A 26691-nucleotide genomic window follows, 5' to 3' on the forward strand; every position below is an offset into this window, starting at 1 on the left:
AAAAAAAGAGTAATAAACAGGAGTTTTTATCCTTACCAAAAAAATAAAAAAAAAGTGGCTGCACATACACTTTAATGATACAAAGTGAAATTGGACTTTGCATCTTTCCACCCAGCTATTCTTCTCCATCTAACCTTAGAACTATACAGTCAAGCGCAGGCATTCTCACCAGAACACTTATATGAAATTTCAGCTGGTTTGCACAGGAAATGGAAACTTCATTCAAAGGAATAACTAAAAGTAATACAAATAAAGTTTAGCCTTTTCACTGAATATAGACATAAACCGGATGAGGATTATTCAGGATAATTCAGGATGCAGAAGCTTGTAAAAGGCATAGCCAAAGCTTACATACCTTGGGCCGGTTACAGTTGACCACCATCCTTAGTATTCGGTTTTTCAAGTCTTCCATGTTAGGTAAACTCAATCTGTGCAGAAAATCAATAGTGAGGAAAACATACTACATGTATATGGAGTATGGAATACATATTCAGAGTTGGATACTTGCCTTGGCACAAGATCTTTACCCAGAATTATGGAGATAATGAAACTTTGTGAATATTCAGCAAGAGCTTTGCTAGACAAGGAAAAACAAATTAAGGTTATTATTTTTTTTCTTTATCTCACAGGCTCACCAGACCAGAATAAAATGGGCTCTGAGTAACACTGAAAACACAATATAAGGAAAATATCCTAAAGGGTAAGAGTCCAGCTTTACACAAATGTCTCCATGCACCACTGTCCCCAATATATTAAAATGCTGTTTTCTATTCCCAAAACAAATGCTTACCACTTCAGCTGCTGATTTTGTACTTCTCAAGCCATGCTGCAAATGACAGGACAAACCCAGCACCAAATACGCAACCCCAGAAATCCATGAACAAGCACTCCTGACCTTCCTCCCTCTTCTCTCCATTACTTGCAAAATCGCTAATGTGAGAGAGCATGGACTGCACATGTGTGGGTGGGGAGGGAGGCTGGGAGAGCTCATTTGTGGATTTTTGGGGTCGTGCATCCTCGGTTATCTGCAGATAACAGGATAAATCAGGGAAGACAATGGCATCAGAGCTGAAGAGGTTGGCGTTTGAGGGAGTAAAGCATTATATATAAATATATATATATACACACACACACACACACACACACACACACACACACACTGTGGGGACACTGTGGTGCATGGGGACCTCAGTGGAAAATGTGTGTAAAGGTGAACCTACACTTTAGGATGGGTATACTGTATTTATAGTGTGTATCTTCAAGTAAACATATAAAAATATTAGCTTGAAATAAATGGATTTTTGTAAAATCTTACCGTAAAATCCTTTTCTCTTAGCTCATCGACAGACGTAGTCCTCGGTGATACACCACCTTCGGGTTATGTTACCTCCGCAGGAGCAGGACTAGACAGGAAATTAAAAAGCTCTGGCCACACCCTAGGGGCAGTCCCAGAGGGTATATCCTCTCTCTCTCTGCCTCAGCAAATCAGTTATGTGAAAAAGCAGTGCTTAGAGAATTTAACCCAACCCAACTCCAAAACAGAGGGGCGGGGACTACGTCTGTCGATGAGCTAAGAGAAAAGGATTTTACGGTAAGATTTTACAAAAATCCATTTTTCTCTAGCGCTCATCGACAGACGTAGTCCTCGGTGATACACCACCTTCGGGACGTCCCAGAGCAGTATCACAACTGAGGGGTGGGAAAATGGAAATCAAATCCCAATCTAGAAGGCCCAACCGGTGCCAACTAGAAGTTTACAATGCTCATCCTTAATGATGAGACTCAACAAAAAAATTTTCAAACAGAAAAAAACCCTCGAGGTAGACCACTGGTCTCCTCAAATTGCGGCCTGCAAAACCTTGCGGCCAAATGAGGCATCCGCCGATGCCGTCACATCAATTTTATAGAATTTTGTAAAGGTATGTACCGACGACCAGGTGGCCGCCTTACATACCTGGACCACTGACGCCTGATGGCGAAAGGCCCAGGAAGTACTGAGCGCTCGAGTGGAGTGCGCCCTAACAGGGAACGGAGGACTCTGACCCTTAATAGAATAAGCCTGTACCACCGTCTGTCTAATCCATTTGGCAATGGTTGCGGCAGATGCAGGCAAACCCTTTCTGGGGCCATCCGTGATCACAAAAAGTGAATCCGTCTTACGGAATGATTCCGTAGCTTTCAGGTATACCCTGATTGCCCGAACCACATCTAAGGAATGCAACGCATGTTCCCGATGATGCTTGGGCTGAGGACACAAGGAAGGTAGTACAATATCTTCATTCAGATGAAAATCTGAAACCACCTTAGGAAGAAAAGATGGTTTAGGATGAAGTACTACCTTATCCCTATGAATCACTAGGTATGGGGAATGGCATGATAATGCAGCCAGTTCTGACACCCTGCGAGCAGAAGTAATAGCCACCAAGAAGGCCACCTTCTGGGATAAAGTAAGCAAGGGAATCTCCCTGATGTTTTCAAAAGGAGGTTTCTGTAGAACCGACAAAACCAAATTAAGATCCCAGGGCGGTAAGGGCGCGCGGACTGGAGGAGCCAGGTGCCGCACCCCCTGGATGAAATTCCGCACCAAGGATTTGGTAGCTAACGGCTTCTGAAAGAAGATTGCTAATGCTGAAACTTGACCCTTGATGGTGCTCAAGGCTAGCTTCTGCTCAACCCCTTGTTGCAAAAAGGCCAATATTCGAGACACCGAATAGGTACGTGGAGGAAATCCTAAAGATTCGCACCACGCAATATAAGTCTTCCATGTGTGATAATAGACTTTGCTGGAAGTCGCTTTCCTTGCTTTAATAAGGGTAGGAATGACAGAAGTAGACAAACCTCTGTCCTTCAGTACTTGGGTCTCAATGGCCAGGCCATTAAAACCAGCGACTGTAAAGCACGAAGGTAACTTGGTCCTAGAGACCACAGACACTCCCTGAGACGAAGTTCCCACGGAACGTCTGCGACTAGCATGTCCAAGTCGGCCAGGCCGGCTTGAGGAGGCCAGCCTAGAATTTCTAGGACCACTGGCGCTGATTGGATCTGAACCAGGCGTCCCTAGAGCTATCTGGCCCCGACCATCCGAGAAAGTCTGGTCGTTTTCTGTTTCCACACATTTATCAGATACCTGATTGTTATCAGGAAGGGTGATCTTTTCTGGTTGAACCTCAGGGACCGAAGTCACCCGACTAGAGGCTACTTGGCCTATCTGGTCAACCAGATCCGATTCCTGTGAGGTATCGGGACTAATCTTAGGAAAGGGTAAAGGAAAAGATCTATTCAGGGAACGGTAACTACCGCTTCCTGTGGTACTTAAATGTTGGAAGGGAAGAATCGCACCGGTAGTAGTGGTTGATGCTCGATCTGATGTCCTGAATACCGGTGAAAACGTCCCCCCCACCCTGAAACCGGGTGGGGGCGCACCTTCAGGCTGTGTACTCCTTTGCTTCGGGTCTGGCTGGGTTGGTCCTCTGCTTGTCCGACCAGCCCTTCTTGAATCCTCCTGGAGGAGTCTTGCCTTTCCCGCTAGTACCAGCCGGGCGCCCTTTATGGGCGGTAAAGAAAGGTCCTCGCTTGTTGCGAGGTCCCTTAGCTTTTGCAGCCTGTGGCAAGAAAGTGCTCTTGCCCCCAGTGGCATCCTTAATGATTTCATCTAGGTTGGCCCCAAATAGACGATTCCCCTGAAAAGGGAGATTGGTCAAGGTCTTTTTGGAACCTAGGTCAGCTGACCAGCATTTTAACCACAGCACACGTCTGAGGATCACTGCTAACTTAGATGCATGCCCTAATAAGGGAGTTGTGTCCAAGGCTGCGTCACAGATAAACCGTAGCCCTTGTATGATCTGTTCCATCAAATCAGATGTCTCCTGGGGAATATCTTTTCCCCTAAGATCTTGGCGTACCATTTTCGCCCATTCCGTAAGTGTCTGGGAAACTAGACCAATAACAATTACTGGTCTAAATGCTGACCCTATCAGAGAAAAGATAGTGCGGGACTCTGCTTCTATCTATCGATCCACCGGATCTTTAAAGGACGAAGTGTCCTCCACTGGAATAACCGTGGCTTTATTCAGCCTGGAAATAGGCGGATCCACGACTGGTGGTACCGTCCATTTCTTAATGATGGATTCCTCAAACGGATAGCGTCTAGCAATACGCTTGGAAATAGTAAAGGTACGTTTAGAATGCTCCCATTCTCCTTTAATCTGATTACCAAAACATTTAGGTACCGGAAAAGCCTTCGCCATCTTGATGGGCTTATTAGTACCGAAAGGCCTCTCTGTTTCAGTTGCCTCTGCCGGTAAAGCCTCAAGTTTTAAGGTTTCTTGCACTGCCACAACTAGTGCGTCCACCAATGCTTCTTCCTGAATTATAGCAGGAGAAGAAGCGTCCTCCTCACTGTCTGAGGGGGCTTTACCTGGGATAACAGCCCTTGCAGAGGAACCTGCAACTGCCGTGACCATCTCTGAATCTGAGTCAGAGGTGTCAGATGGTATAGGGGTAGGCGGGGGTCGCTTCCTTGACCCCCGTCCCTGACAGGCCGCCTCCACCCGAGCCACCATAGAGTCCAAAATTGCTGTAAATGATTCTATACTCTGTGCACCGGCGGGTCCCGAGGCCCCCTCGAGGGAAACAGGTGGGGGAATATGTGTGGCAGGGTCCATGATAACTCCAGTTACTTCCTGGATAATATAATTCAAAAGAAAAAAACTTTTTTTTTTTTTTTTTTTTCTTTCTGACCCCCAGCGCCACAAAAAGCCCCTTAGTGTTACCTGCTAGGGATCCCTATCGATCGAGAGAGAGAGAGATAGACCCCCAGGCTCACCACTTGATGCTCAGAGTTAAACTGCAACAGCTTACAGCGCTGTCTTGACAAACAGGAAGTCTTTTGGCTGGCTGCCCAGGAAGAAGGGAGGCGGCTCCGCCCCTCTGCACGCCTTCCGGCGCCTCCCCCAAGCTCCACGAGGTGTAGGATCACCTCAAACATGGCCGCCCCCATGCTGGAGACACGAGGCTACGCCAAAATGGCGGCTCGTGCGATCCAGCAAAAAAAATGGCGGCGGCCTGTGCTGACTAGCGGTGTGCTGCAGGGCACACAACACTCTCTCTGCATGGGGATATGGCGTGGTTGGCGGTACCGGCCCTGGCGGACCGCATGGCCGTTCGGGAGGCCTGCTAATAGCTGGAGATCTGATTTGGAAGGCAGTCTACATGTCCGTGGCTTCTGACTGGTAGGTAGCTTATACTTAACCCATAAGATTCCCAGAATGCCACAGATTACATCTTTAAAACATGTATACAATAGATTGTTAGCTCCCAAACCAAGCCTCCTGGCTTTTTGCACACATAAAATCACACTCAAAGTAGGAGGATTTGTGACATGTTATAGGATAGAAAGAACTCTTTCTTACCATACAGAGAGGGGCCCGCGTTCACCACAAAACCCGTCAGGGAAAAAGGGGGAACATACTACTCACCATACCGGAACCAGGCGGGCACCAACTCCTGACAGTACCCCTCTCCACCGGGGCGGGAGGGCTGTCGACCGATACGGACGCCGTGACTCATGGTCTTTGGCGTTTCAGCGAGACGTTTAACTCGCGGGTTCAGTCCTTTTAATGGGACTTTGTCGCGGCCGACCCAGCGCGGAGCTATGGCCTGCACGCGCTCGTAGGCTGAACTGGGGTGACCACCGGATCTCAACATCCAGCCCGTCGCCCAGTTCAGCTTTCTTGCTTGAAGATCTCACAGGAACACTGGAGAAAAAAAGCTGTCTAAAAATCCTTTTAGAAAAAAATTCTTGCCAGGACCTAAGATCCCAGCAAGGTATCTAGGTCCTTACTCCTAACTAGACAGAAAATAACTGATTTGCTGAGGCAGAGAGAGAGAGGATATACCCTCTGGGACTGCCCCTAGGGTGTGGCCAGAGCTTTTTAATTTCCTGTCTAGTCCTGCTCCTGCGGAGGTAACATAACCCGAAGGTGGTGTATCACCGAGGACTACGTCTGTCGATGAGCGCTAGAGAAAAATAGTTTATTGTACTTTTACACAGGCAAATATAAACCGCTTAACAACTAGCTTGGACCTTGCACTAATTTTATTGTATAACACAATTCTGTTATAGTCTGTAACAAGCCACCCAAAGTGATTCAAAAAACAAACATGTAATACTTACCTGCTTTGTGCAATGGTTTTGCACAGAGCATGCCGGCGCTCCTGGCTTCTCCCCCTTGACCAGTGCCCCAATAGTAGGCTGCTTGCTATGGGGGCGCTGATGCATGCTTGCTCCTGAGCCCCGCAGGTTTTTAGCAATGTCTACCACCCTCAGTGGGGAATTGTCCCTCAATTTCTGCCTACCTAATCAATTAGAAACAAATTGAATTAAAACTGAAGATTTGTCTGTGGGATTTCCTGCACTTCTTGCCCTGGTGGTGACATACTGGGTGTATCTGACTTTTGACAAGGTAAACAGCTGGATGCAGCACAGACAATCCTCATTCTGCCTACTGCCCCACACAAAGGGGAAGTGGGGTTGTGACAAAGAACATTTGAAAAATAAGCTATACGAGTGATGTATTGTATGGACAAATCCTAAGACAGATCATAGGTGCCCTAATGTACTTTTTACTCCTTACTACACAAGTCAACAGAAAAGTGCATTCTTACCTCAGCAGGCCCCCTGGGGGAGAAAATGCATAGCATTTCAGGGTAGGAAATGAACTTCGAAGCATTATTGCCAATATAGCAGCAGCTCCAGCTCCTAAGCTATGTCCTACGATGACCAGCTTGTATTCCTGCGGGGAAAAAGTAGTGAAAACTTCTACAGAAGATGAAAAAAACACATTAGGTTTCTCAGATAGGAGTGTCGTCAGCATCCAAAACAATTTAAAGGCAATATATGTCACTTTGCCCATTTACTGTGGTCCCCTGCCAAAACCATATGCAAAACTTCAAGTCAAAACTTTCACAGGGTCAACGATTTTCTCCCCTCCCTTAGGTGATGATGCTCGGACATGAAAAATAGTCAAAGCACTGGATCCTGGGAGGAAGGCAAGGTCACATGTTGCTATCACACCCAGAAGCGCAGAAGAGGAAGGAAAAAACAGATGAACAAAGTGATGGGGGAGCACCATTAATTTTTTCCATCGTTCTGAGATATTTGCAAGCTGTTCCAGAAGGTGAGCACATTCCAATTTCTATTTTTGTGGTTTGATAAAGGATCACTTATAGTAAAATTTGGCTAAATTAACTAACTGGGATTAAGGCAGAACTCCAGGTAAATACTGCATAAGAAGACACACTGCATATTTAAACTATTAAAAAAAAAAAAATAAAAAACACATAAAATGACCAAAAGAATCTTTTTTTCTTATAATAAACTGTGCCCATCATAACGATTTGTTACGTATCAGAATTTAATTTGATATAAATGAAGAGGGGCCTCTAAATAATTTGATATGAATGAAGAGGGGCCTCTAAATAATTTGCCTTCAGCAGGTCTCACTTTATCTATTAAACAAATATGATCCTTAAAAGTAGAACCATAGGCAAAAAATTTTTTTTTCCCCATTTTGGATAGAGTGAGGGTTATAAACCCGGTCAGATTTAATTTTTCACCATGTGTCCCATTGCAGAGATTTCCCTTCACTTCCTGTCCCATACCCAAACAGGAAGTGAGAGGAAATCCCTGCAAATCAAGGGAATACCTTGGGAACCCTTAGGTCCCCATTGGAAGATTTCTTCTCTATTACTTTTCTGGGGACAACCCAACATGTGGGATTGTATTGTACTTTCACTTTCAATGATAATGGTAAAAATGGACAAATAGAAACAGTGAATCTCCCTAATGGGGGTACAGACAGCAATAAAAACTGACAAGCGTTCTAATCCCTCTCAATTATATTCAAAACGAAAAAAATTATTTTAAACACACACGGTCACTTTTTTGCATCTTGGTCACAGGTCTGAAGATCTAATACTGGTGACAGAGAAGAAAAATAATAGGATTGCGGACTTCGACTTTATTAGGGTGCAAAGAAATACTTACTGGTGCAATTGTGAAGGCTTGATTCAATATGCCATCATTTATTAATCTTCTGTATATGTAACTTGCAGCTTGACATATGCCCTGGGAAATGACATTTTTTTGTATGCAGTTAACAACTTGCCATCATGTGGTAGGAAGTTTAGCCTGATACCATTTCAGAAATTATTATTGACCCGTTTAGAACAACTAACCCAAACAAGGGCTTCTTCAGGTGTTAAAGTTTACATAATTTGACAAAGTGTACTAATGGAATCCACTTTACAAACCAACTTTTATCAAAACGGAGTAAGTGCCGGTTCACACTGATGCGATCACAGACATTGCATATGATTCGGAGCGCACTGCTCCTGAGATCACATGCGATGTCTGTGTGGTGCGAGTTTAGCCATACAATTTGTATGGCTGAATTCGCAACGCAATTGCTGGCAGTGAACTCGCACAAAACCCTTTTTTGGTCCGCAGCAGAATCAGATCGCGTGGTGGTTCACACCAGTGCGAACCGATTCCTGTGCGAACTGTCAGATCGCACTGCGATATGCGATCTGATCTGGGTGTATCGCATATGGCAGTGTGAACTGCTTGTGCTGCGGATGCGATGCGGGAACACGCAGTATATTTGCAGTGTTCCCGCATCGCAATAGTGTGAACCGGCACTTGTAAATCTTAGCAACAGCCGAGATAACATATTCAATGTAACATGCTGTCTGTAATTTGACCTCAAACTCTGTGCAAAAATCTGGGACATGCAGTATGGCAGGAAACAAAAGCTTCCATGGAAAGCACATGCAAGAACACAGATTTAAAACTGAACTTTACCTAGAACAATGCGATACAAAATAATTTTTTTTTTTTTTTTAAACAAAACATACATTCCACAAATAATTATGCTATCAAAATTAGTGTACGCTGTAAATTGTCTCCAGCATTGCTCCTGTTTCTTCTTGCTGGAGGCTGCCATTTTGCTGAAGGCCAGAGCCCCTAACTACAGCAGAAAATCATAAAAGCGGAACTAAACACATCGATTTAACGGTTTCAAAAAACAGTTACAGTCCTGGAATGTCAGGATTGCCAACTGTCACATTTCCTTGTGTCCTCAAACTAACTGTCAAACCATCAAATGGCTGGTGTCATAACTAATCAGATGTGCAGCACCAGGGCAGTTACAGATCAAACAGAAGCAGCCTATTTGGCTGTAAAGAAAGGATGGCTTAATTCCGCTTGAAGGCTGTCAGCAGATCGGCCAAATTCAGCAGTGCCTAAAAATGGAGAGCAACCGAGCATGTGCAGAGCAGGGAGAGACCGTATATTACTGGTTTTACATAGCAATACCTTTAAAAGGGGCCAACCTCAAGTGATCTAACAGGACTTCATTTTTAACTAAAATTCTACTTTAAAGTGGATCTATAAAGTGGATCTATAGGCTGAAGGTTTTTCACCTTAATGCATTCCATGCATTAAGTTAAAAAAACTTCTGCATGCAGAGCCACCCCCCCCAGCCCCCCTCATACGAACCTAAACCCAATATTTTTGCTACCCTGTACTAGCCCTACAGGTTTTTGCCTCCTGTTGATGGATCACTGGTTTTCATTATACTACCACTGACATACAGAATATAGTTAAATGTACTTCACATGGTTATAATAAATTGATAGCTCTATTGCACCTTGATATGCATTTGTTACTTAATGTGTGCTGTGAAATTGTACTCCTGAAGTTTCAATAAAAAAGGTTTATGGAAGAAAAACAAAATAAAAACCCAGTAGCCATACATAAAAGCGGTCAGGTGGTCTAATGCTTCAGCATCTACAAAAACTAAAATATTAGTTAAAGCAGTAGTATACTCCGCTTTTTCATTTTTACCTACAGATAAGCCTATAATAAGGCTTACCTGTAGGTAATATCTCTTCTAAATCTGCAAGGTATAGTATCACCCTGCATGCAGCCACTGACACCAGCTGCGCATGCGCTCTAAAGGTCTGGCGTATCTTGTCGGACCTTCAGAGCTCCTTGCCCACCCTTTGCCGGAAAGTGAATTCGCGCAGGAGTGATATCATCGTGGCTCCAGCCACTCACAGCGCCGAAGTCGCTGAACCTGGAAGAGACGCAGAGGGAACAGGTTAGCTCCCTAAGCGGTATCCGGGTGACCGTATGGGTGCTTCGTTCTAAGGCAAGTATTTCATAATGTGCTAGTATGCGATGCCATTGTCCTGCAGGTTTTTTTTTGTTTTTGTTTTTTTACACAGGGGATACAACCACTTTAAACTAAAACTTCTAGCTAAAACAGCTGACACTGATGACAGTATAAATCAAACATGCTGACTACAGAAAATTGATTGATGGGAATAAATTAGTGTCAAGAGTAGTGCCTTGAAAAAATAGACAAACACAAACCAGGTAGAGACAGATATTCTTTTTACCTTATGTGAGAAGCAATCTCCTTCCACCCCCTCGGTTTGCAGATTCTCACAGTCTGCTGACAGGTCAGTCAGAACATCCTGTACAGAGAGTAAAATAATAGATATAAAACATCTAGAAGCTGCTGGTGTGACATGCCTATCCCTGGGCCCAGGAGAACAACAGTAAAAAATCAAACAAAGATAACCCAGGATTACACTCATAGGTTCCACTTTGATATTACCAACAAGCAGACAATGGTAAGTCTTGGCAGTGAGCAAGATTTTTGCCCTAAGAGCATGGGAAAGATTTCAAACAGAAGCCGGACAGAGCAGCTGCCAAGGTCAGACACCCAGCAGTTGTTTGTCACCTCAGAGAACAAGAGTGAAGGTTTTAGAAGCATCGCACACCACTGCTCTGGAGATTTCGCGTACATTATGTATATGGTAAAATGACCAGGACTGGCCCAAGACATTGTGCTGCCTGGGTCCAAGAATGAAATGCTGCCCCCCACCAAAAAAAAAAAAAAAAAAAATCACACCCATTATTTTATATCATGATAACTAAAATTAAATATATTAGGAAGTCAGATTTACATGCAACAGCACCTGGTCTATATGCAAAATAATATGACATACCGGCCACATTTTTGAAAATGTGCATGCACCCTTTTTTTGTGGAAACACAGGTACAGCAGCCCATTCATTTAAATGGGCTGCCGTGCCCACGCAAACATGGCCTGCACTAAACACAGAAGTGCCAACCTAGGTTAAGGGCCAGTTCATACCAGGATCACATGGGAACACACGCTTTCCCATGGGGAGCATTTTGACAGTCTGTTACTTTTTGCAGCCCATTTAAATGAATTGACTGCGAAAAAAGCAGTGTTTGGACTACTTTTAAAAACACACTGCACCAAAACGCAAAGTACTGTGGCACCGTGCGATTTTGTGTTTGTAAACTCATTGCATTTGTGATTTGCATTTGGGGTGCCATTAACAAAACATTGGCACCCACATGCAGCAGATTGCAAGGGTAGAGTGTTTACCTGCTGCATGGGAAATGCGCACAAAGTGCAACTTAGCCACACCGATTGTGTGCTGGTGTGAACCAGCCCTCAATTGACCAGATATAATAGGGAGCCTCCCTAAACCCCCCACGTGACAGAAGCATGACCTTTTCAGTCGACTTTACAATTTACAATCAATCCCCCATACAGCCCAGTGATCTCCATGGCCACATGCAATCTCCCCCCAGGAAAGAGGAGAGGGCAAGGTGTCTGGATTGGGACTCATCTGTGACCTGCAGACAGTCCGGCCGGAGTGATCGCTCTCTTGCTGGCCTTGCTTGCTTTAATAACGTGGTGGCAACGCAGATGTTCCTGTTGTCTGTCTACTCCAGCAGTGTGCCCGGTGGGTGAGGTAACTGCCAAGTTCTGGTCACAGTGCTGTGGCTTCCTCTCCTTTACTCGCCTCCCCTACCCGAAGCTTGTCTGAAGACGGCCCCTGCAGCAATCCCAGCTGAGTGATGCAGTCCCTCGCCTGCCTGGGAGGAGGGAGAGGTACCAACCGGGTGGGTGAGCAAGGTGGTCAATCTCCAGAGCCCAGAGGGGGCTCTTCAAATAGGCAAACTGACCAGCCGCGAAGTCCCTGTGAGTGTGAGGTCTAAGGCGACCACCTAATTTGCCCAATTAAAGAGCCGCCTCTGCCACCCCTCTCAAAGTTCCGCCTGGGTCCACAGGACCCAGCGGGAACCATGGTAGGGCCAGCCCTAAAAATGACTATAGTTTAGGGTATTAGAAAATGGAAAAATTAAATTTAACATTTTAGGCCAATTTGTTTTCCGCTACATATTTTTGGTAAAAAAAAAAAAAAAAAAAAAAAAAAAAAAAAAAATCGCAATAAGCGTATTTTGATTGGTTTGCGGAAAAGTTATTGCGTTTACTAACTACGGGAAAGATTTGTAATTTTTATTGTTTTTTTATTTTTAACTAGTAATGGCGACGATCTGCGATTTTTTTTGCGGGACTGCGACATTGCGGCGGACAGATCGGACCCCGACTGACATTACTACAGTAATCAGTAGTATAAATATGCAGAGTTACTGTAAAAATGACACTGGCAGGGAAGGGGTTAACTTTACTGGTGATCAAGGGGTTAAGTGTGTCCCTAGGGGCATGATTCTAACTGTGGAGGGGTGTGGCTTGTGATGTAATCACAGAGACATGCAATCCTATATAGCAGGATTGCCTAGCCTCTGATTACTTTAGTGAGAATGACAAACGGCTGTGTTTACATCAGCCGTCTGTCCTCTCACTGCAGAGGGAGATCGCGAGTGGCACACGCACTGACTCCCCAGCCTACGAGTGGGGGCGCACCTCCGGTGGCGCGCAATCGCCCCCTAGCTCCTCCCAGGCTAGAGCCGTACATGTACGGCACTTTGCCTGGGAGAGCCAGACTGCCACTGTACAACTGTGGCGGGTGGTCGGCAAGTAGTTAAAACTTTCCGTTTCAATATTTTTATTGAGTTTAAAGAGGGTATGACAAGCCTTGGTTTGCCCATGCAGGGGTGACAATGAACAGGCACGTACAAAATACAGCGTATGTATGTATGATAAATAACAGAACTATAAACTGTTACCAGGACCAAAGAGGACTAAGGTAGAGGTACGGTAAGTATCACAAGCAATACTGCACTGTCCGCTAAGGGGCATCAGTCTTTGTGTAATAGCCTTCATATTAGAGCTGCACGATTAATCGTTCTGGGATCGCGATCTCGATCCACCCCCCTATGCGATCTCCATCACGAATATCAGCGATTCTGGGGGTGGGGTTATTTCACGGCCGCACCTCCGTCACGCCTCCTCTATGACGCGGCGGGCCGCACCTCCGTCACGCTTCCTCTATTCAGCGCTCTGCAGATGACGAGGCAGGCTGCACCTCTGTCACGCCTCCTCAATTGAGCACTCTGCAGATGACGCGGCAGGCCGCACCTCCGTCACGCCTCCTCAATTCAAGCCTGCAGATGACGCGACGGTGTCTTCCGTCCCACCTCAGCCCCGCCTGCTCTGTCCCCGCAAGTGACGAGGTCCTATTTGTTCACGGGTCTGAGAAAATTATGGCATGATGAGCTTTCCATGAGGTAATCAAGGACAGAGGAGGGGGGGAGAGAGGGGAAAACCCAAAAAATAAATAATTAAATGTATATTGTAATGAATGAATATATATATATATATATATATATATATATATATATATATATATATATATATATATATATATATATATATATATATATATATATATATATATATATATATATATATATATTTTCATTTCATTATAATATACATTTATTTATTTTTTTTAGGGATTATATTTTCTGCACATAACACTACCTTTTCAGCATTTTTACTTGTGAATTATCAATATAATAATAATGAAATTATTATTTTCATTATATTATTGATTGTATTTTATATATATATATATATATATATTAATAATAAATAATATAATGAAAATAATAATTTCATTAATTATTATTATATTGATAATTCACAAGTAAAAATGCTGAAAAGGTAGTGTTATGTGCAGAAAATGTAATCCCTAAAAAAAAAAAAAAAAAAATAAATGTATAAATATACGTGGTGCTGAGAATCGTGAGTGAATCGTGATCTTTATTCCAAGCAAAAAAATTGTGATTCTCATTTTTGCCAGAATCGTGCAGCTCTACTTCATATCAGAAATGAAGAGGAAAGAGACAGAGAGAGAGAGAGAGAGAGAGAGACACCGAGGAAGGGAGAGAGACCGAAAAAGAGGAAGAGACACAGAGACACAGAGACACAGAGAGACAGAGAGACAGAGAGACAGAGAGACAGAGAGACAGAGAGACAGAGAGACAGAGAGACAGAGAGACAGAGAGACAGAGAGACAGAGAGACAGAGAGACAGAGAGACAGAGAGACAGAGAGACAGAGAGACTACGGACATGAGACCTGCACAAGGTTTACGGTCGACTAAAGCTTGTTGGAGGAAGGGACAGGCAGGAGCAATTTATCCAAGGATCCTAAACTTTAACTTCTCAAAGGAGCCAGTTCACACATCTCTGTGGTGGCTGCAGAGCGGATTGCTCAGGGGTCCGGTGCGTCTTTGGCTTGGTTTCAGGTCCAAATTCAGGCCCGATTCGCCCATGAAACGGAGAACAGGGACGCACCAGACCCTTGCTCTGAGCTGCATCCGATTTAAGTGTGAACCCAGCCTCAAGAAATTTGCATGTGAATACTTCGGGTTAGTTCACCTTTACCATAAAGGGGCATCTGCAGATAAAAACAAACTGTGCAGGTCTGACTAAAGTTGAATAAACCCTTGCTACAGGTGTAGGCCATTTACATACCTTATATAACCTGACTGGAATGCTCCTGGGACATTGCAAAGTGAGGCCTAGTCATCACTGCTCACATTCATCATCACAGGACTGAGGTCTCAAATGGTGAGCTCAGCACTACTGCATCAGGGGAGAGAAAGAATGGGAGGGGGGTTTGAATCAGAGAAGAGCTAACGCCTGTGATAGTGAAGGCGAGTAGTAACGAGTAGTAACAACTAGGCCTCGACGAGTTCAGAATCTATGCTGCAGCTTTTGCTTGGATCCTCTACATGCCTGTTTTTATATTTCAAATGTGAGTGCACTTTTTTTATTTAATAAAATCGTTTTTATAAACTATATTATGCTATGATCCCTTGTATCCATTATATGCACATCAGGACTGATATGTGGATCGGAAGCACGCCAGAATAAATAGTACCTATGGGGGTCTTGCTTCATTTGGGAAATACATCTCCTTTAAGCACTATAGGATTTTCCAATAAATTGGAAGCCAATTGATTCTGGTAAGCGGCCATTCCTTTCTTCTCAATGTTGGTGTTCCACACAAAGGATTTGGGAAGACTGGCTCTCCTACGCATGCTGGGATTAGTAGTGCTTTTTCCTATGGAACATGCTCTCCTACTCACTGGAATTCAATTAATACAGTTTCTTTTTTATTCTTTCCCCTTGGACACTTTATGTATCTTTGTTTAGGAGTTTTATTGTATATGACACTTTATGCAATTTTGTATCATTTTATAGCGCTGCACTTCTATGTACACATTATCTAGGGTTTTTGTCTATTGGCCCGTGCTAGCAGCTGTTTTTTTTCATTATCAATATTTGTTTCACTACTTTTTATCTAGTGCAGATTTTTTGGAATTTTTATAAAATCACTGTAGTAAGAACCACTAGTACAGTGCTCTCCACAAGCTTCCAAGTCCTATGCTGCATTTCGAGCACAGAGGGTCGCTTCTCTTGGTACCATTCAGGGAACACTACACATTTTTCCCAGTAGAAGCAAATCATTCTCTGATTGGGCATGGTGGAGGGGAGGGGCAGTGACGTCACGATCTCCACCTTGTCTAGTCAGAGAACACTTTGCATTCACTGAGAAAATGAAGTGTTCTCTAATCACTTCAATACCGGGCACTTTCACCCCCTTCTGCCCAGGCCAATATTCAGCTTTCAGCGCTGTCACATTTTGAATGTCACTTGAGCGGTCATGCAACACTGTACTCATGAAATTTTTTATCATTCTTTCCACACAAAAAGAGCTTTCTTTTGGTGGTATTTAATCATCACTGGGTTTTCATTTAAAGACACAAAAAGACCAAAAATTAAATTAAAAAAAAAAATGTCTTCATTTCTGTTATAAAATTCTGCAAATAAATAATCTTTCTTCATAAAAGTTAAGCCAAATTGTATTCTGCTACATTTCTTTGGTGAAAAAAACTTAAATCAGTATTATTTAGTCTGTAGAAAAGTTAGAGAGTCTACAAACTTCATGTACAGTGCATCCGGAAAGTATTCACAGCACTTCACTTTTTCCACATTTTGTTATGTTACAGCCTTATTTCAAAATGGATTAAATTAATTTTTTTCCTCAAAATTCTACAACAAATACCCCATAATGACAACGTGAAAAAGGTTTGTTTGAAATCTCTGCAAATTTATTAAAAATAAAAAAAAAAAAATCACATGTACATAAGTATTCACAGGCTTTGCTCACTACTTTATTGAAGCACCTTTGGCACCAATCACAGCCTCAAGTATTTTTTAGTATGATGCTATAAGTTTGGCACGCCTATTTTTGGGCTATTTCTCCCATTCTTCTTTGCAGGACCTCTCAAGCTCCATCAGGTTGGATGGGGAGTGTGTCGATGCACAGCCACTCTCAGATCTCTCCAGAGATGTTCAATCGGGTTCAAGTTTGGGCTCTGGGTGGGCCACTCAAGGATATTCAGAGAATTGTCCCATAGCAACTCCTTTGTTATCCTGACTGTGCGCTTGTGTACTTAGGGTCACTGCCCTGTTGTAATGTGAACCCTTGCCCCAGTCTGAGGTCCAGAGCGCTCTGGAGCAGGTTTTCATCAAGGAGGTCTCTGTACATTGTTGCATTCAATCTTCCCTCAATCCTGACTAGTCTACCAGTTCCTGCCGCTGAAAAACATCCCCACAACATGATGCTGCCACCACTATGCTTCACTGTAGCGATGGTATTTGACCAGATAATAAGTGGTGCCTGGTTTCCTCCAAACAGGACACTTACCATTCAGGCCAAAGTGTTTAAACTTTGTTTCAACAGACCAGAGAATTTTGTTTCTCATGGTCTGAGAGTCCTTCAGGTACCTTTTAGCAAACTCCAGGCGGGCTGTCATGTGTCACTTACTTAGAAGTAACTTCTGTCTGGCCACTCTACCATATAGGCCTGATTGGTGGAGTGCTGCAGAGATGGTTGTTCTGGAAGGTTCCCCTCTCACCACAGAGAAACGCTGGAGCTCTGTCACCATCGGGCTTTGGGCACCCCCCTGACTAAGGCCCTTTTCCCCTGATCGCTCAGTTTGGCCGGATGGAGGAGTCCTGGTGGTTCTAAACTTCTTCTATTTACGGATGATGCAGGACTCATTGGGACCTTCAATGCTGCAGAAAGTTTTCTGTACCCTTCCCCCAGATCTGTGCCTCAATACAATTCTGTCTCGGAAGTCTACAGGACAATTCCTTGGACTTCATGGCTTGGCTTGTGCTCTGACATGCACTGTTAACTGCGGGACCTTATATAGACAGGTGTGCGCCTTTACAAATCATGTCCAATCAATGGAATTTACCACAGGTAGACTCCAATCAAGTTGTAGAAACATCTCAAGGATGATCAGTGGAAACTGGATACACCTGAGACCAATTTTGAGTGTCCTGGCAAAGGCTGTGAATACTTATGTACATGTGATTTTTTTCATTTTCTATTTTTAATAAATAATTTGCAAAAAGATTTTAAACAAATTTTCACGTTGTCATTATGGGGTATGGTTTGTAGAATTTTGGAGGAAAATAATACATTTAATCCATTTTGGAATAAGGCTGCAACATAACAAAATGTGGAAAAAGTGAAGCTCTGTGAAATGTTTTTCACAATCGTTTTGAAAATGAAGAAATAAAAAAAAAAAAAAAAAATATTTTATTATATATATATATATATATATATATATATATATATATATATATATATATATATATATATATATATATATATATATATATATATATATATATATATATATATACATATATACACACACACACACATCTTTTTTTTTTTTAATTACATACTGTCACCAAATAACTGGTGTGGCGGTGTTTGGAGACACTAACTGGTGACAGTATGCTAAAAAAAAAGGTTCACAATTTTTTTTAACGCACGGTGACCAGAGCAATACAGTGTTACCATAGTAATACTGTACTACTTTGGAGAAGTGATCAGAATTTTTTTTATTTTCCCACACACATGATTGCTTAAACCAGTGAATTTCATTGGTATCAGCAACCATTTAGAACTGATTCATTCAGTGTGTATTGTGATTAGCTGTGATTGGCACACAGCTAATCATATGGTACAGATGGGCTGTGATTAGCCCTGTCTGCACCATGTGATCACTGTGACCAATCACAGCTAGCAACACAATCGTACACGATGAATGGCATGAAAGGAAGCCATTCATTGTTCACAATTGTCATGTGATCTGCTGTGATTGGTCACAGCACTTACATACCAACAACAAGCCAGTACACTGATCAGTGATCGGCTGTGTTTGTTGGACACCGTTGGTGACAGATCTTGCTGCAGTGCGGCCCCACAGCCGTGTGCAAGGCGCGTTTCGGGAGGATGTCATAAGACGTCGACCTGGAAAGACAAATCTCTTGCCCAGCCATCAATAGGCTGGGCAGAAAGTTTTTAAATAGCACCTGTGCCAAGCAGGTGACCTCTTTTTTTCAGTAGGCAGCAATACAGGTGCTCGGCATTGGACCTGGAAGCTCGTGGAGATCACAGTAGTGGAAATCATAACAAAAGGAACGGTAATCGCTTCCATTACCAAAAATAGCAACATGTGAAAGTAACTATTTGAATTATAAACATCAGAAATAAAAACAGTTTAAATAATCTTGTTAATTTAGTTTTGTTGTAACAATCACTGTATTTACCTCAAGGGATAATGTTCCTCTCACAGCTACTAAGATGGCTTCAGTTTTGTGATCAAGGGCAACAAAAAAGGGTATTTCATAGATCTAAAAGTAAAAAAAACTCAGTAACACAATTACAAGAATTATAAAAATAAGTTATTACTGGTAAATAGTGACGCACCTCATTACTTCCTTACCTTGTTATGGAAGCTGATGTGGATGAAATCTCTGTATTGGAGTCCTGTTGTCTGCAAGATGGAGCCAAAATGGCAGTTAAGATTATCACCACCGACAATATCATGCTGGGCACTTCGGTTCTGGCAACTGAAACATATACGATTGTTAATACCAGCACTAGCAATAACAAAATTAACAGGGTGCATGGATCAAGAAAGGTCAGTGGGTAAATAAACCTTACAAATGTATTCTCATTAACTGCAATTTTTACTCGTTTTAAACACAATGTGAAGCACAGCCATCTTAAAAACACAAGTGTTCCACAAGCCAAGTAGGCAACAAAAGGTTGCAATCTGATTTAGGCCCCTTTCACACAGGCGGACCGTTCAGATCCGCCTGTTTTTTTGGCGGCTCTGAACGGTCACCCCATGCATGTCTACGGGCATCGGATATCAGTGGAGACATGTCCGCTGACATCCGATCCGTCAAATCTGGACTGATGGAAGCCCTATTTTTCATACATCCAGCGGATCGGATGGGATTGGATGAGAACGGACAGACGGTCCGTTCCCATCAGATTCCCCCATAGAGATGCATGGGGACCTGACAGCTGTGTCTCCGCGCACACAGCACGAAGAACAGCTGTCATCCTCCTGTTCAGCGGGGGATCGGCAGATCGATCCCCCGCTGAGATAAACGGAGTCCGTTTGACAGACTCCTAGCGTGAAAGAGCCCTTAGGGTCCTTTCGTACGAGCGTTCCGATCAGATCCACCTGTCAGTTTTTTAGGCGGACCTGATCAGATGCTCCATGCATCCCTATGGGGCAGCGGATGTCAGCAGAGACATGTCCGCTGACACCTGCTGCCATCCGCATCCAATCCTGTCCATGAAATCTGGACGGATGGAAACCCTATTTTCCATCCGTCCAGGGGATCGGATGAGAGCAGACAGGCGGCCTGCTCTCATCTGATTCTCCCATAGAGATGCATGGGGCTCTGACACCTCCCTCTCCGCACACAGAGTGGAGAGAGAGCTGTCACCTTCCTGCTCAGCGGGGATCTGTGTTTACGATCCCCTGCTGAGCAGCACGGATCCGCCTACGGAAGTGGACCGTGTGAAAGAGCCCTAAGGCCCCTTTTACACAGGCGGACCGTTCAGAGCCGCCTGTCTGTTTTTTTTGGCGGATCTGAACGGTCACCCCATGCATGTCTATGGGGCATCAGATGTAAGCGGAGACATGTCCGCTGACATCCGATCCGTCAAACCCCATTTTCCATCCGTCCAGCGGATCCGATCAGATGGGATCGGATGAGAACCGACAGACGGTCCGTTCCCATCTGATTCCCCCATAGAGATGCATGGGGACCTGACAGCTGTGTCTCTGCACACAGCGCGGAGAACAGCTGTCATCCTCCTGCTCAGCGGGGGATCGGCAGATCGATCCCCCACTGAGATATACGGAGTCCATTTGACGGACTCCTATTGTGAAAGAGCTCTAAGTCACTCCAAATAAAAGCCTTTATTCAGCCAGAACTTACACATGGGAGAAGATATCTAGGATTAAGCCTAACTGGGGTGAAACATGTCAGATAAGTGGTCTTGTGAAGGAACTTTTAGCCTGGTCACTTCTGGCTGAATAAAGACTATGTGGGGGGGATGTCATCAGAATGCAGCCTTCTGTTGGAGACTTGTAGCAGCGTATTGAACAGAGACAGGCTCCTCAGGCTAGTTCACCTTAGGCTGGACAGTGCAGCTGAAATTGGAGCAGCTCTTGCTTCCTTGGATTCTACTAACATTAAAGATATATGTCACAAATGAGAAATCTAGGGGGGTTATTTTTAATCTTAGCACATCCATGCATATCCTTTATGCCTCTGGGCCAACTGTGCATCCAGAACTGAAGGTGTATAGTGCAGATTACAGGATATTATACAGTAATTTTTTCCAATAGAGCTGTTACTGGCTTGTTGGCAATCATAAACTCAGTGATTTGAAACAATAGCTTCTATGAAATATCACTGAAATATGGCTTGGGAAGCAACAAGAAAATACAACCAGACAGGTTGGGATGAGGTGGGCATGAAGAAGAAACCAAAAAGCCATCCACTGAATCCGTGAGAAGCACAAAAGGCAACTGTAGGTCTAAAGCCCCGTACACACGTACCGATTGTCGGCCGCAAATATTCGGCCGCCGACTGATCAGTCGATTGTAGGCTTGTGACAGCGCATTTTCGGCCGAACAGAATCTGTCGTGCAGGCATTAAATTTTTGTACGCCGACAACAGAATGGCCGATTGTGCGTCAGTCAGTACAGATTTCGGCCGACAGACAGCAGATTTGCAAGACTGGGCATGCTCAGAAAAGAAAAATGACAAGTAAAGTTAACCATCACATGACATCACTTCTGCAGTCAGCTGTTGTTGGCCGACAAAATTTGTGTGCAGTCTTTTGCAGTTTTCAACAGACACGACAGCCCTGGACAAAAGACGGCCGATCGTTCGGCCGACGATCGCTACGTGTGTACGGGGCTTTACTCTTCCATATATACCCAAAATAAGAGGTTTATTCCTCATTGTAGGGCATTGGTCAGAGCAATGTAAAATTTTTAATCAAGACCTTTGAGCATTTTCTTAAGCCATAGTTGAATCAGATGTGGTCTTTTGTACACCTCTCTACTTCTGTTGGCTGAAGACGGGAGATTGGATTGAAGTCTCTTAATGGTCGGGAAATGTTGAAAACAATTCTTTGTACCTTATAAAGTGATGATGTACACTCACCATTCCCCACACAGTTTGCACAGTCCAGTAAAGGGGTGGCTGTACACATAGAGTGGCCATCCATAGGCGGCAGCTGCAAACTGCATGTAGTGCGCAGCCTTATCCAACTCCACATCCAGGTCCTCTCTCTGCAAAAACACATGATGTGTTACAACACAACACTGATGGGGAAATTCAATATTACAAACTATTGTTTGTTGTAGAAAAATGGACAAGAACTAAAACACATGCAACTGCCACTGCGGTTGTTTTATAGCCAAGCAGTCTATGGTTTAGTATCTGGAAGAACCCAGTTAAAGTTTTGCTTAAAATCGGAAAGGAAAATCCCAACAAATGCTACAAAGTAAGCCAAAAAGCCAAAAATTATGTAAAAAGATTTATTCTTTTGGCATTGAAAAGAGTAGGGAAGGGTTAGACCCTTTTCAGGTATTTATTGATGTCTGTGTGCCGATTCACCTCTAAAATGTGCCTAGTGACCTTTGTAACAGAGAAGGTGAAGGGAAATTTAAAACACTTTGACTTGCCATCAGGGCGAGAACTGATGGGGAACACCTGATGGGAATTCTTCCAACTTTGGAGAGAATTGCTCCCATTGTTTGTTGCATCGCAATGATAGAAAGTGAAGAGAAATCTCTCCAGTGGAAAAGAAGCAGCAAGAATAAACTTGATGGGGGATTTTTTTTTACCCTTCCCTGACCTAAAATAAAAAAAATAAATAAAAAATAAAAGTTTTGGCTCTACATTCACTAACATCGTACATTACTGTTCACAGGCAGTTGGATGGGTGCCTGTTATAGTCTCAGTCAATATCTCAAACGACCCCTTTTTCCTAGGGACAACTTTTTTTGCACAGGCTTCTTCCGATATTAAATTAAAAAGTAAATGGTTCCAGCACCCATGGAATAATGTAATGCAATAAAGATTCATGGCCATAGCCATTTTTACTTTTATGTACATAACATGAAGTACGTTCAGTACATACTCTTATGTAGGATATTTTGAGGGTCCAATATGCATAGATATTAATGAATATGGATAAGACAGAAGTAAATTCTTGCAAAGTACAATGTATTTAAAAAAGAATGACCCTAATTCAAATAGTTATATTTAATAATGGAAATGTTTTGCAGGTAAATCACAAACTATTAAGTAAGTCCTCAAGTTTCGCTCACTAGGTTATAAATGCTCTTTGTGCCCTCCACCCGCTGCATGGATAACATCAAGACGCATCTGAGAGTGTCTTCTTCCACAGAAGTTACTGTTGCCGTGATTCTGTTTTTGAACTCATCTAAGTCAGCAGGTAATGGTGGAAAGTAAACACGTTGCTTTACATATCCCCATAAGAAAAAGTCACAGGATGCAATGTATAGAGATCTTGGGGGCCAAGAGTATAGTGTCAAGTCCAGGGGTCCTGTGCAACCTATCCAACGTTGAGGCAATGTCTTATTTAGAAACTGGCGAACTTGGTTGTGCCAATGTGGCGGTGCTCCGTCTTGCTGAAAAATGAAATCTTCAGAGTCTTCATTAAGTTGTGGGAAAAGCCAGTCCTTCAGCATTTCAAGATAGCAATGTCTTGTAGCGGATTGCCTCAAAAAAAGTAAGGGTCATAACTCTTTGTAAACTAAACCGCACAAAGCACAATAATTTTTGGATGATCTTGCTTTCTGTGGATTCTCTTTTCAATAATTTTTATTGAGAATTTTAACATATACATCAGAACAACGACATTTGGCATCATTTAGGGGCTAGGCCCGTGCTGCAACTTTCTGTGGATTCTCAAGTCTCCATAAGCAAAAATTGGGACGCAAAACTTTACCTCTTAGATGAAAGGTTGCTTCATAACTAAAATTCAACCGCGGTAGAACGCGGTTATCCTCCATGTCGTCTAAGAGCATATGACAGAAATCTAAACATTTTCTTTAGTCACTTGCACGAAGAGCTTGCACCAGCTGCAATTGGTATGGCCTCAGAAGCAAACATCGTCTTAACACACGCCAAGCAGTTGTAGGAGGGAATCGCAAGCATGATGGGCAGACTTGTGCAGGAATCACTGAAAAGGCTCTTGAATTTGTTGGTTTTCCTCTGAAGTGTGCCCTGACTCTTTCCCTTACATAAACACCCCGATTCTTCAAATGGTTTATACCAACGACAAATGTTCTTTGCCACTGGTGGATCAATCCGGAAATGCTGTTGAAAAACATGCTGCAACGGCATTATGGACTAAGTCTTACTAAATTATAGAACACAAAATGCCTTCTGTTGCATAGAGGCCATCTTGTTAACGACTGAGTTTAGCATCAATTTAGGCTTTAGTAGTGGTATCTAGGGGCCGTCATTTGAAATTCTAGGCCACACCCATTCAAGTAGTACAGGTGTTATTCATTGGCAGTGCGTGATTGCACAGATATAAGGTTTAAAATAGGGTCATTTTTTTTTTTTTAAATACACTATTTTAAATGTCATTAGAATCACCCACATCTCCATTTAAAGAGGGAGAGGTAATGTAAGTGACCAGAAGTTGTTTATGGTCATTGCTACACTTCTGCAACTGGAGGAAAAGTGGCAAGTGTTTATATGTTGCTTTTATTTTAACTATATTAAGCCCTTGTAAAACTGACGGGAAGTAAGCTGATGCCATAGCAAGGTCAGAGCTGGGTAGAAGATTATCCAGTATCAATGACATGGCTGGCAACATTAAAACAGGCTAATGAATATTACATATGTCAATGCAGATGGGAAGAACATCACAAATAATTGTGGTGAGATTATATATTTATGTATCTGTTTTAGGAAGAGAAGAATAAAAATTTGCAACTTACACCACATGCCCAGTTATCAATTTTTGTGGTGGTTTGCACCAAAATATCGCAACATCGAGTGGCTCCACTAAATATACTCCAGGTCAGGAGCATTCATAGTTTTATTCTGACCAATAGGAGAGGTGCACCTCATGGACATACATATAAACTATTTACAAAAACACTTAATTGAATCGCAGATGATGCCAGTGGATACTTCGCATCCATAAAGAATCTAGAACATTACTCCGAATCTAAGAGACTCAATTTGGTTTGGTCAGTGCAATAAGTTCTATACTGACATAAGGAGACCTATGATAGATTAGCTATGATTTAACCTACGATTTAATTAGCAACTTTGATTCCTTCCCTGTTCTACACAAAACTAGAAAAACATTTTTTGCAGAAGATTTACTTCCTGGCCTGGTTCACGCCACTTGCGGTGCAAGAAACACACTCTTCTGCTCGCATTTCCTGGCCTGCGCGGGAACACGCTGCCACCTGCAGATAAGCATGGGTATCATTAATTCTTAATGGCATCTCACAAATGTGGGTGCATTTGTAGCCATTAAACCACATGGTACCACAGAACCATGCAGTCTGGTGTGATTTTAAAAGGTGTGCCTGCCGTACTTTTTGCACATTTTGCAGCCCACTGGGAAAAAATGGGCTAGCAGGAATGCACAAAACCATGCATGCTTAAGTTCACCTTTTATGGTGTCAACTGGCCTAGCCAAACCTTTTCTTCTCTAGATCAGAGACAAAACCTCAGCGCTCACTAAAGGCCCGTACACACGTACCGATCGTCGGCATACAAACGTCGGTGGACGAAGGATCTGCCGATTGTACGCGTGTTAGTATGGTGCCTCCGACAGATGTCTGCGCACAATCCGCGGACAAAAGTCTTTCTTGCAAACATGAAAATATTTGTATGCCGACACCAGAACGGACGATTGTTCGCCTGTCAGTACACAATTCGGCCGACAGACCGCAGATTTGCAAGACTGGGCATGCTCAGAAAATAGAAAACACAGGGAAAGTTAACCATTACATGACATCACTTCTGCAGTCGGCGGACAAAATTCTTGTGCTGTCCTTGTGCTGTCTTTGCACTTTTCAGCAGACACCGACATCCCGGGGAGAAAAGAGGAACATTTGTAAGCCGACCATCGGTACGTGTGTACGGGGCTTAAGACTCACATCCGTTAATGAGGCAATGTTATAGGCAGTGCTGCTCTCCCTGGAGTGGGGGAGACTCCAGAACACTATAACAAAAAGAAAGGAGTGTGCAAACGCCTAGTCCATTACCTTCAATACCAAAACCAGTTTATTAAAATGCCAAAAGCATATACTCACAAACAAAGGAATTATAAGCGCATCAAATCACAACTACAGTATGGTGGAGTTGGAAAGCTGGCCCATTTCGGGAGACAAGCCCCCTTCCTCAGACCAAAACTTTTCTGTTTAGTTTTGTAAAAAAAGTAGGAAACACTGACAAATTAGGTATGGTATTTATTGGTGTCTGTAACCAAATTTGGTAAAATATTCCCTTATTTCCCATTTGCTCGCTTGGACAAAAAGGAAGGGAAAAATCTTAGCACAGCAAAGTAATGAAAACACTTTTTTTTTGGTACAAGCCCAATTCCAAAAAACATAAAAAACAGAATGCAATTATTTGCAAATCTTATGAACCCATATTTTAATTCACAATAGAAAATAGAAAACATACCAAATGTTTAAACTGAGAAAATGTACAATTTTAAGAAAAACAATAAGGTAATTTTTAAATAGATTGCAGCAACAGGTCTCAAAGAGTTCAGACAGGGCAACAAAAGCTGCCAAAGTAAGTGGTAGTCAGTAACATGATTGGGTATAAAAGCATCCTAGAGAGTCAGAAATAAAGATAAGCAGAGGTTCACCAATCTGTGAAAAGCGGTGTCTAGATTTGTCGAAAATT

At 43.0% G+C, this 26691-nt stretch overlaps 1 protein-coding gene across 1 annotated transcript in view; it reads right to left on the reverse strand.

Annotated features, from left to right (window-relative positions):
- The window catches only part of DAGLB (diacylglycerol lipase beta), a 74047-nt gene that overhangs the window by 11307 nt on the left and 36049 nt on the right, over positions 1–26691 (reverse strand). The window contains exons 6-13 of the mRNA XM_082260655.1: positions 21937–22064; positions 19179–19305; positions 19003–19086; positions 10465–10542; positions 8048–8128; positions 6667–6794; positions 509–577; positions 356–428 (exon numbers count right to left, since the gene is read on the reverse strand). Coding sequence (XP_082116781.1) covers positions 356–428; positions 509–577; positions 6667–6794; positions 8048–8128; positions 10465–10542; positions 19003–19086; positions 19179–19305; positions 21937–22064 — 768 coding nt within the window. The remainder of the gene's footprint in view (positions 1–355; positions 429–508; positions 578–6666; positions 6795–8047; positions 8129–10464; positions 10543–19002; positions 19087–19178; positions 19306–21936; positions 22065–26691) is intronic.

This window comes from Pelophylax lessonae (genome assembly GCF_965119305.1).
Source record: "Pelophylax lessonae genome assembly, chromosome: 6".
Taxonomy (NCBI): domain Eukaryota; kingdom Metazoa; phylum Chordata; class Amphibia; order Anura; family Ranidae; genus Pelophylax; species Pelophylax lessonae.